The 12,637-nt window shown below is 44.8% G+C and overlaps 1 protein-coding gene across 1 annotated transcript in view; it reads right to left on the bottom strand.

Annotated features, from left to right (window-relative positions):
• LOC146189033 (uncharacterized) overlaps positions 1-9,038 on the bottom strand; it is a 32,762-nt gene extending 23,724 nt beyond the window's left edge. Inside the window, exons 1-2 of the mRNA XM_084605166.1 lie at positions 8,919-9,038; positions 1,648-1,797 (exon numbers count right to left, since the gene is read on the bottom strand). Coding sequence (XP_084461292.1) covers positions 1,648-1,797; positions 8,919-9,038 — 270 coding nt within the window. The remainder of the gene's footprint in view (positions 1-1,647; positions 1,798-8,918) is intronic.
• Positions 9,039-12,637: the final 3,599 nt, after the last annotated feature.

The following is a 12,637-nucleotide window of genomic DNA, read 5'->3' as shown; positions in this document are numbered from 1 at the left end:
ATGAGAGGTGTAAGTGTTTTTGTAGCATATGTTGTACAGTTCTTGCCAACTCGACAATAAAGAATAAAGAAGCAGCAAGAGTTACACTGCAAAGTCAGGAACACTAGCGTAAGATTAGCGCACGCACCAGCTCTACCTTCAGCGTCGTCATCCTTCGACAGAGCGACCAAAACATACTTGTCGTCTCGCGACATTGTGGCTACATACCTTACCAATATATTTAGGTGGTTGCCATTACTTAAGGTATAAACCTATATTTGCCTTTGTGAGCTAGGCGGAAGGTTCAGTGATGCGTGGAAGCTTTTTAATTTGGCATATGATCGGTAACACGCAGAAAGTACAAGAAACCTGTGCTTAGTTTTTGTACGCAGGCTACGGGAACGAGGCAATAGCAGCTGTGTTCCCTTTGTCGAGGAGTACGCCGTTTTAGATAATGACGTAAAATTTACATAAATTATAGGTGCAGCCAATCGCAGACATTGACGTGCTATACAAAAATAAATAACTTAATGACCAGGCGAAACCAAATGCTGCTTTGTAAAAGAGTTGCATAGTAGTGCAATAAATGGTATAAGTGTAATCTGACACTAGGTGATCCAGCATGGTTTAAGACCACGAACCAGGTGATTTCCGAGATTGTCACAAAACATTTCATATCAAATTTGCTGATAACACGGAAAATACAGCACACAGAAAAACGCACAAGATTAGAGAATTTGAAATGTTGTCCTGAAAAAGCTCGAAAAGCAGAGGGGCAATATTTGGACGCACGATAACAGCCCATAAATTATGGACAGTGAAAAATATTTTCGATCAAACGTATTTTTAAAATAAAAAAAAATTGCAGATTTCCAGTACCTATAGCTTACCTTTACTGGAATAATTTCGGTCTGAAAAGTATTTCATGTCGCAAGATGTCACAAGCAGGCGATCATTGCTGAATACTGTCTTGTTGCTGTAATATCTTCCAACATTACTTTCCCCTTTTGTTTTTTCTCGAATCAGTAGCATTCGTCAATTATAGACCACCGAGTCATACAGAAATATATCAGGCCTCCTAAGAACTCTGGCCTAAATTGCAGCTGCCATAACCCATGTAATTTCTACTGTAATTGTTTTCTTGTAACTGCATTTGTTTTACATGAATGCTTACTTTTTATGCTGCCTGTACTGCATAGCTCTTTGCACATTTTTATTTGTACCTTCAGTCGTAGGCAGTGAAATTGTTCTTCTACGCTGTTTTTCCACTTCTGTAAAATCCCGAAAACATAGTTGACTGTAGTCAGAAATAAATAACTTCCAAGGCAAAGAAAACATGCTGATCAGCCACCTAGGTCCATTGATCTACGTTTACCACCCCTTTAAAAACAAGTAAAAAAGTGCCATCTACATGCTTAATAAACATGTATTTGTGAATATTGTAGCTTTTTAGCATAGAAATGGCAGTATGAAATTGCTTTTTCGCGGCGTGTCTGGTTCGGCACCTGTTACTTATGATATGATATGTTACTTATGTTAGGATATTTCTAAAGTACCGCAGTAGAAAATTTAAAAATTTAATAACACTTTCTTGACAACCTCATAAAAGGAGCTTGCTGGTTGCCTTTGCGTAAGACACACAGGGTGACAGCTTGTCTGAGCACTCACCAGGGCTACTTTGTCTCCATGCTGCAGCCATGCGTCTCTCATGAATGTGCCGAAGTCCACATTTGGTATGTCCATGCCCCGCAGAGCAGGCTTAACGATTCCATTCTCGATAGTGACACTAGATGATGCTGCGGAATTGCTTTCTTTGTTCTGAAAGGTGCAAGTTTAAATAACAGTATATTCTTAATGACAGGAACAGTGGAACTGATAATCATATCTACCCAGAGCAATTAAACGAGGAACGAAAAACAGCATCGACAAGCAACGGGAAGCAGTGATAATAAATATTTTTGAACGCAGTTTCAAAGGAATCTACCAAGGTGGAGTGAGGTGACTCCTTGGAATCCACGCTTACTCACCCATTTGGATACAGACGAAAGCTATGCAGTTTTCTAAGAAACATGAAACGTGAAAAAAATAATCAAATTAATGGTTCGATCATGGCAACCATCGCCTTCCCGGGTCGATCGCCATACTTAACTCATCTACCCAGAAGATTTAAGAGCGTCAGCTCTTGCCGATTTGCTTGTCCCTTTCTCCATCGTTTAGAAGGCGACCATGTGACGTAATCATAGATACAGCATTGCAAATAATTTCTTAGATACCGCATGACCACCCATCCAATGGAGTACACCACCTGGTCCCCCATGTATGACGTCACGATTCCCCAAATCACATGGCCCCCCCGTGGCCACCACGTGGTGGCGGCGCCCATCACCGCTGCATAACTATAGACCGACCTTATATACGCCACCTCGGAATGGGTGGGCGTGTCACCACTTAAAATTACTATTGGTTGCAAAATTGTTGTCCATCTGTTTGATTCACGGGGTTCTGAAGTGGGTCAGACGAACTGACACAACATTGAGCACAGAAATGCTTTTGAACTAAATTCTAACATGTACGAGGAATTCGCACAGACAACCTCTGGTCCTCGAAACCTTGATGAGGTGCAGCTTTCTGGGAGCCGTGGCGGGCGAACCAGTAGTCGTAGAGATGTGCGAGCGGAACCATACGACTCGTTGCTTCGGTCATGACGTACACGGTGGCTCCAGATTATAGTACCTAGAATTAAATTCCGTAAAACTCAAATTTCCTAACCATATGCCTTAGGTGGGCTAGCTCTTTTTTCAATTATTAGAGCCACCCACTATGGTTATATTATCACTTAGTAGGCAACACGTTGCAATGCGAATGGTGTTTGTGCAATTTTTAGGGGATCCCCAAAATGTAATGATGACTGTAAAAAGGGAGTGATCACTTAGTAAAGTACATGCCCCCCCCCCCTCCCCCTTCAAGTGCAGCGGTATGAGCAAAAAAGAGGGTGATGCAGCTATAACAGCAACTACTTAGAAATGATGAAGCGTAAAAGAGCACGCGATTTCGACATGGCTGTAGACAGATGTGCGGACCAAATGAAAACAAAAGCTGCCAAGAGCGCATGCTTCTCACCTGTTTTGATTTTACTTCATGTCCTCACTATGGCTGAAACCCAACTACCCCGCTCAGCCAGCTAGTTGCCCTCTTCTCTAGCGGGCAGCGACGGGCACTGAATTGCACATCGCTGTGCCCGGATGGAAAGCTTAAGTGATAGATACCTCTTTCTGTTTAAACGTTTTCGTCAGTACCTTTTATTTTCGCAGTAAATACGCCTTGCCATTGCATCATTACTAATCGACATTTTCGCCCTTTCACGTTTGTTACACGCATCAACAGGTATTATAGGGTGGTCTTTTCTACTGACATAACTGAAAGCACTGAAATAGTCAGGCTACCAAACGGAAATGTAATTTCGATCAGTGAAGAGGCGATCAAATGTGGAACGGTTTGGAAGCCTCCAGATAAAACGCCTTGGCTAGCATAGATAGGCAGCTATGCGAGGCTCAGTGAATGCGCTTTATGGTGATCACCATTTTGAAGCGTTTAATTGCTTTCGAAATATATAGAAATCATTCCGAAATGGCGTCAAGTTTAGTATGTCATCCTGCAGCCGTACGTTTTGTTATCACATATTGACCCCGCCGCAAAGAATGCTTTTGTGCATTGATTTTGAGCAGAGTGTAACTTAGAGAAACGGAATTAGTGGATTTGAAACAACATTAGCAGTGAGGTTCATGCAGACTACACGTGTTATGCTACACCTCAAATGCATGCTGTATGGCTTTATTACCGTCGATTCAAGTACACGAGGTACATAGCCTTGTATAGTCAGAGATGTGAACACAAACTGACCTAACATAATCGTTACTGTTTGTTTTTGAAAGGTGTGAGTTAGGCAGGCTTTTCGCTGGAAGGACGCAAATCTATAGAAATTTGATAGCTTTTTGCCCTACTGGAGCTCTGCGTTTACAATATTACTCTGTGGTACTAACACTACCTCGTCTATTTTGCATCGTTGTTCGTTTAACCAGTAATTCTAAGCGTATACAGCTCGCTTGGAAGAAAAGCGTGGTAATATGGCTAGGAATGTTCCTGAAATGGCAGCTCTAATGAACAAGCGTTAGAGGCGCAGGTAGGTACAATGTGATTAAAAAAAAAAGTCGGAACATCTGGGGACGCCTAATAGCAAGGGCTGATGCGATATCATGGCCAGATGGAAAGTATGCACTGTTGTTATGGAATGTTCTTATTTAGCTGCGGTTGATCAGTAGCACGTAGCAAGGCTGAGTATAGTAGAGATAAGTAGTAATAATAGCAGAGATGCTTAGCCGAGCTAAATAAATGTTCTAATTTAAACTAAATGCGGTTGTAAACTAATCAGTGGCTGCTCCTTACTCTAGGCCGAACAAGGGTCTAAGCTACCACAGAAAAAATCATCATCATCATCAGCACTCTGACTATACCCACTGCAGGGCGAAGGCCTCGCCTATATTTCTCCCCGTGACCCGGTTCTGTGCTAGCTGCATCCACTTGACCCCTGCGAACTTCTTAACCTCATCCGCCCACCTAACTTTCTGCTGCCCTCTGCTATGCTTTCCTTCCCTTGGAATCCAGTTTGTTACCCTAAGCGACCATCGGTTATCCTCTCTTCGCATTACATGTCCTGCCCATGTCCATTTCTTCTTCTTAATTTCCACTAGATTTTCGGTAACGAGTTATTTCTCTGACCCACTCTGCACGCTTCCTATCTCTTAATGTTACCCCTGCCATTTTTCGTTCCATAGCCTTGTGGGTTGTCCTCAACTTAAGTAGAACTCTCTTGGTTAGCCTCCACGTTTCAGCCCCATAGGTGAGTACAGGTAAGATGCAACTGTTATATACTTTCCTCTTTAGCGATACCGGTAAGCTGCTAGTCATAATCTGTGAGTGCTTGTTAAATGCGCTCCATCCCAATCTTATTCTTTTTGTTATTTCATTTCCATGGTCCGGATCTGCGGTTACTACCTGTCCTAAGTAGACATATTCGCCTACTACTTCCAGCACTTCGCTACCTAATGTAAACTGCTGTTCCTTCCCGCGGCTGTTGAACATAACCTTAGTCTTCTGCATATTGATTTTCAAGCCTACCTCTCTACTTTTCCTGTCTAGGTCACCAATCAGTTTTTGTAGTTCATCCCCTGAGTTGCTTAGCAAGGCAATGTCATCAGCAAATCGCAGATTACTGAGGTATTCTTCATCTACCCTTATCCCTAACTGCTCCATTCCAAGTCTCTGAATACTTCCTCTAAGCAAGCTGTGAATAGTACTGAGGATATTGTGTCTCTTGCCGAACACCTTTCTTTATGGGGAATTTTGTTACTTTCTTTATGCAGAACTGTGGTTGCTGTGCAGCTACTATATATATCTTCCAGCACTTTCACGTACGGCTCGTATACCCCCTGATTTCGCAGTGCCTGCATCACCGCCGAGGTTTCAACTGAGTCAAATGCTTTTTCGTAATCAATGAATGCTGTGTATAAGGGCTGGTTATATTCCGAGAATTTTTCTATCACCTGATTGATGGTATGGATATGATCGATAGTAGAGTACCGTTTCCGAAACCCTGCTTGATCCTTTGCTTGATTGCAGTCTAATGTTGTCCTGATTCCATTAGCGATTACCTTAGTAAACACCTTATACGTAACAGACAGTAAGCTGATTGGTCTGTAATGTTCAAGGTCCTTAGAATCCCCTTTCTTATGAATGAGGATAATGTTTGCACTCTTCCATGGTTCCGGTACCGTCGATGACACCAGGCACTGCGTATACAAGGTGGCCAGTTTTTCTAACGCGATATCCCCCCTCCTCCGTCCTTCAACAAATATGTAGTTATCTGTAGAAAGAATACTTATCCGTAGTTCAGACGAACCGCGTCAAGCCTGCAATCCAAATGGTAGTGGTCCTATTCCACATTACTAAATGTTTCTTCAACGGTTAATGCGCTTTGATTTGCTAAGATCCGAACTACGTATTGTTCTTTGGCTGAGATTGCGTCTCCACGTATAATGTCACAACTTTGCATAATTTCTGCCAGAGCTCTTGTCAACTCTCCTATGTGACGTGCCTTGTGACGTCAAGGACCAAGTGGAATTTGGAAGCCTTGTCAACTCCTGCCTGCATCAGTACCAGCCAACTCGGCTTCATGTTCCCATTGATCAGATGGATGGCACCACAGCGTTCTGCGATTTTGTCTAGCAGTGATCGGTCACACAGGTGTGTAACGTCACGAAACTTCTTAATCTTTTCTTTGAAATTAATGTGACGCAAGACGGCGCCATACATTTGGCGGTATGGGGTAAGCAATGTGATCGCAATACAACAAATTCCCGCGCACCGGATGTTCAACCCGGATTTCCTAATTCAAAATAAATAAAAAAATGTCAAAGGAAGGTGACGTTAAAATATCCGCCATAGAGCCGCCAGTTTCCCGCCTGAAAGTTGTGCATAAACTTACTTCTCTCAATGGAAAGCGGGAGGCCAATATATGGTGCGCGGTATTTATTTTTATATTCAGCAGCATTTGTATATATTGTATATCGTTTCACAGGCCGAACTTTTATAATAATTTGATGGCGCTACAATGTTGTCACTCGACCTCCCTTCCTTCTGTATATCATTGCGGACGTTAATAGCTTTCGCAGGTCAAAAGCACTGCTTCCTGATGTACTGAAAGTGAAACCACCTGCTGAAACATAATTTAGTATATACCGAGCTGTATACCTGTGTTCGGCAAGAATACGTTCTCAACCCGGGAAAACATTTATTGCCGCTTTTATCAGAGCGTGCGTTCTTTTCTTTTTTCTTTTTACTTGCTTTGCAAGAAGAATATAGTCTTAAACAAAATGACGACTGAGTCAATAGTGCTCATCACACTCTCCCCCTCCCCCACCTCGCCCCCTCTCCCTCTGCATCTATTTTAAACATACCCCTTTTAACTGTCACATCAAGCGTTAATCATTGCCTCAGGGTAGCTAAACGGTCTTAAATCCGTTCCGGCGTCTAAACATGTTTTCCGGCTATCGTGGTCTTACGTGTACCGTAGCTCACCTGTACGCCGGAAAGTGGACCTGTATTAATACGCCCTTCAGTATCCCCTCACAATTTTAATTACAAAACGGTTTGCAACATTGCATTCAAACCACGACATGGCGAGGAACTCTCGTGTGTACAGCCACCAGCAGGCTTAACTCAACAGCTCGACAGCGTGTCTTGGACAGCTGTAAGAGCGTTGGCTGCTGGGGCCGAGGCAATGCTTCACTATGCGGTAGCTTACGACAGCTGGAGCGTAGATTGATATGACTTGTATTTAGCGATCGGAATGAGCCTAGTTAAGAAGGCGCACAAAAAGACTTTCCAGTGTGTTTATCTCGTAACCCGACATGACTTGCGACCGTTCGCATGCCATGTCAGGCTCACATTTACGCTTGCGTTAATGCTTTGTACTTGTCGTTTAATGTCTACTCTTTTATTACGAACCTCTGTCTTGTCACACACACTCATCTTACACATAATCGCAAACATACAGGTACTGCTTTATGGGCAAACCATTCTTTGCAGGTATAAAGCCAATTTTCGCCAAGTCTGAACGACCACTTTTGGCCTAAGGGCTGAATGCTGACCCAGTATGCCAAGGCTAGCTCCCGGGTAATTCCATTCGCTCTCCCGAATTGGGAACTGCCTACTCGCGTGGCAGCATATGCATCCTTTATGACTGCAATCCACGTAACCTACTAATGGCGCATTCGGTTGGGGGGACCAGAGCAGAGGCGCACAGCATTGCAGTGCAGTACAGGAGCACGCCGAGCAAGGGAATAACTGTCCTCCCACGGGAACGCTCTCTGCGTGTCGAGGGCAGCAAACCACGACCACGTGACCACACGCAATGGCGGCCGTTGTATCCCGAGGAGAGGCCAATGCTCTGTGAAGAACCGCTTGTTTTGCACGCCTTGTTCGCACAGCGCGGCGATCTGCCTTCTTTGGCCCGGCAGTGACACTCAAACATGCATACAGCACCTGAGCAACGCTTTCCGCTCCTGACGAAAATTCGCTTGAGTAAAATTTCGAAGAAGCTGTCCAAGCAGTCCCCCGCCGTGCTCATCCAGAGAGGCGATGGTCTGTTCAACTGCTGGCCTTCGAATGGGTTTTCTTCGCGCCCACCGTGCTCGGTAGCGCTGACCGGCGGTCTGTTGAGGTGTGCCTGCTGGGCACCTTAAAGTTCTACTCGAAGTCGAACGAGGTTACAGCATGTTTATTGCAACTCGTCTCTTCTCCCCGAAATCCCCCCCTGACACTTCATTAAGTAGCTTCGTCAGACAAATACCACAATGATAAACCAATAGGAACCAAATAAACTCCCTGGGCGGGGCAGCAGGCTACAGCATGATTTCTCCTCACACCTGTAGGGCTGTACGCACAAAGTCACGTGTGCAAATTCCATAGTGGCCAATCCGCCGCCGTCATCACGTGCGCCCGTGCCAGACAGCCCGAGTCCCGCTGGAATGCGTTTCGTGGCATCCGCTGCTCCTTTACACAAAAAGCTAGCACGCGCGCGCGCGCACGCACACACACACACACACACACACACACACACACACACACACACACACACACACACACACACACACACACACACACACACACACACACACACACACACACACACACACACACACACACACACACACACACACACACGCACACACACACACACGCACACACACACACACACACACACACACACACACACGCACACACACACACACACACACACACACACACACACACACACACACACACACACACACACACACACACACACACACACACACACACACGCGCGCGCGCGCACGCACGTCCACACACCGCAGATGATCTTCGACCCTGCGGTCGGGAATACTGTTGCTCGCCTTGCCGATGGGCGGACATCCGGGCGGCGTGGTGTCGGCGACTTGAAATTCGCTCCAGCCAGGCATTCCGCGGTCCAGGGTGATGGGAAACGAAAGAAAGGGCACGCACCGCGCGCCGGCTCTCAAGTGAACACAACACCGCCGCTCCGCTCTCGACGAAAAGGCGCAGTCGAGAAGCCGGTGATATGGTACGCCGCGTTGATGAGCGTATTTGCAGCCGCCATTTTGAGCGTCACCGACTCCAGAGAAAACAAAAAAAAAAATAAAAGATGGCGCGGATATGACGCTTTATGCCATGTGACTTCCTCTACTCTCGCTTTAGACGAGGGAGCAGCCGGGAGTGCACTCGGGTGCTCTCCAGCAGAGGAAAAGTCCTCCTCCTCTGCCATTGGAAGCCAGTGATTCTACTCCTGCTCTCCCACTGGAAGGCGCCCGCTCGTCTGAGAGCACTTTCGAAGTGCTCTCAAGTGCGCCTGCTCTCCCACTAGAGTTCGCCATATTTCTCACATGAAAAATCCGCGTTAGTAACTTATGACCCACAAGGCAAACCCTCGCTGCCATTACCACTGCTTCTACGCTCCGCCGTACACTCCCTCAATTCTCTCTCCCGCTACTGCCCCCTTCACTCTTCAGGCGCACTCCCTTCTCCGTCTTTCAATCTTGCTCTTCCGTTGTTTTGTCGAGACGTGCTCGATGTAACCTTATTATTACACAGTGGTAACGTTTTACCATCTTGTAGCACCACCCTCATGTTGAGCATTCTTCAGATTTCGTGATAACTCTTCTTCTTTTCAGGGCAGCCATCGTGCGGGTTTTTCTAGTCGCAGCCGCGTCCCGTCTGCTCATTCCTTCACTCTCGCCACAGACCCTAAGCCACCAATGCGCCGATTTCATCTCAACCTATTCCCACATCCTAAATGCGGGGAAGGGACCTCCAGCTCTCTGCTTTACTGCATCCTATCCCGTCGCAAACGGAGCTTCTCTGCGCAGTTTTCTGCCACGGCTGACAGGTGAAGTGTTACGCCGACAACGGTGGAGACTATGACGAGCAACCAAGGAATGGACGCCTAAGATGTGCGCTCTAAAAATGCTTGCTGATATATTTGTTGCCTTCAGGACTTTTTAAGAAACAGTGAGCAGTCTCTGCTTTTCGTTATCACGCTGACTTCAAGGTTTAACCGAATTTCTCTTTCATGCCTCGAGAGAAGTTCGACAGCGAATCTTATTCCGCTTGCTAATGTTTCGATAGGGAGATTTTCCCTGTCGAACCTTTGGCTGCATCTGAGGCTTCCCTTAAGACTTTATATATTTTGTTTTGGGTTGTCAAGAATCCTGCCTTCTTTTTCGTATCATGCGTCTTTAGATTTGGGGATGGTCTTACTCATATCTCGTTTCTCTCTCCAGTGATCATAAAAGTTTCATAGGGCCCACAATCTCTCTGGTTCTCTTGAAATGTATATGCGTCAATAGGAGGGCGCAACGAGTCTACAACGAGTGACTGGAAACTTACGGTCGAGACATACGGCTACGAAACAACTTCTCATACACGCACATAGACAAATATATGTATGATATATTCTCTCCACCACATTTAAAATATACATCTGGACACAGCTAAGCTAAATATAATACTAGAGCTGCGAAAGCGCAGTAGAGAGAGGAGAACGTTCACCTGGAAAAATGCGCATCAGGCAAGTCATAGCCCATTATCTGGAGCATTGAAAGCGAAACTCGTGCAATGGGCGAACTCGAAATTTAAGCTCTTAAAGAAAGAACAGTATTGGGTGACTCCGAGTGACATTTCTCTAATATTTCTGTCTTTAGCTATGCATTAGATCCACCTTTAGCAGACGCGGAAGGAATCCCGCATAAAACCCATTACAAGTAAAACCGATGTTCTCAAGCAATTGCCAACAACAAGAAAAAGAGAATTTCCGAGGTTAGCGGCAGAGTCCCTGCGATTGTACGTGCTCACCACATGGTAGTTGATGTGCCGTTTGTTCAAACATTCTTCTCCTCTTTCATTCAATGTCTGAAGATAACAGCAGCGCTGCCATTGGTTCTCTGTAGCACTTCGTTGTGGTGTGTCTGCTTGAGCCATTCTCGAATTTAAGAACCGCAAATGCTTCGGCAAAAAGTAAAAGTCTCCGGAAAAAAAAAATGTAGAATCGTCCGTATTGATTTAGCTGGCACCTCGACTAAAACCTTCAACGCGCTCTTTGCTTCCTATGTTGGCGTCCGCAGGTTGTGCGTCACTCTGACTTCGAAAGCCACTGATAAGACCCTCCTATTCAGCGTGCTCTCAAATAAGCTCGCATGGAGATATGAATAAGGAGTAAATATATCACAGTGGCACAAATGTATACTTATGAAGTGTGCTAATTAGTGTAAAATATCGAAATATATTTCTTTTTACTTTCCCGATTCCGCGTCGTACCCTACTTTCAACTCAACCATGGCAAGCTCCAAATTGCCGGCAGGTGCGCCCGCTACACGTCCTTGTTTTTTCTGCTCCAAATAGGTCGGGCTGAAACAAGCTCCTTTTCTGGTGTTCAGAGGTTTCAAATTTAGCTCCACTAACATGCAGTGGTTACTTAGTGCTTCCTTCTAGTACAAGTACTTGACATACCACTACACGTTAAATGCCCCAAATGTCCCAGGATTTGTTTTTGAAAAGGATTACTTGACCGCGTAAAAACGATTTTGTAAATAAGTAAACGTTTATTTACACACACACACACACACACACACACGCACACACGCACACACATGTATGAGAGTGCGCAGATGAGAACGTTAACCGAGGTTCGAGTCCGGTTTATTTTTTCTTTAGTTTACTCTTTGAACGCTAGGTGGACGGGGGATTCACACCATGTTGGCTCGCCTTTTTCGAGCTAGATAGCGCTGTCGACAAGAATACTCTTCATCTCGGCTCATTCGAGCTGTTCCCATAAAGAAATATAGGATTTCACCAAAACTGTCTTAATGATAAGCATTTTCCTTATGATTGTATCTAAGTGCACATTAGAAAAATTATACCACTGTACCTCGCAATAAAGAAAAACTACTGGATAGAAAAACACCTTGACCGTCACTTAAATTCTCCCATTAAATTTCAGGAAATGGTGAATTTATTCCACTTTAAGCTGTCACCAACCCTGCCAACAATAAGAAATTGACTTCATATGCATGGAGAAGCTTCGGATATTGCATAAGGTAAAATTCAACTGACTGCAACCCTGACTGCTCATTGGAGGGTCAAATTCTAAAGTTAAAGCTCAGCTACTTTGGTCATCTGATGAGAAGAGAGGAGTCACTGGAGAAAGATTTGATGTTGGGAAAGGTTGAGGGTCGCCGGAGAAGGGGTAGGCAGCGAACGCGATGGTTAGATGGCATTCTCGAGGCATTGCAGATGAAGCTATGTGATGTTAAGAAGATAGTTAGAGACCGGAAAGCGTGGCGTCACATGGTCCATAGGGTCACGAAGAGTCGGACACGACTGAACGCCTGAACTGAACTGAAAATGCAACTAATTTTAACAAATATTTATATTTACATTTTAAATGTATTTTTTATATTTATATTTGTGTTTAAAACATTAAACAATATAATGCAACACTATTTGCCCATAATATATCAGGTACCGGGCATTGGTAAGGGAGATT

This window comes from Amblyomma maculatum, chromosome 5, assembly GCF_055883805.1.
Source record: "Amblyomma maculatum isolate TAMU_Amacu chromosome 5, ASM5588380v1, whole genome shotgun sequence".
Lineage (NCBI taxonomy): Eukaryota > Metazoa > Arthropoda > Arachnida > Ixodida > Ixodidae > Amblyomma > Amblyomma maculatum.
The sequence above is the reverse complement of the archived record's forward strand: the minus strand, read 5'-3'. Positions and strand labels throughout refer to the sequence as shown.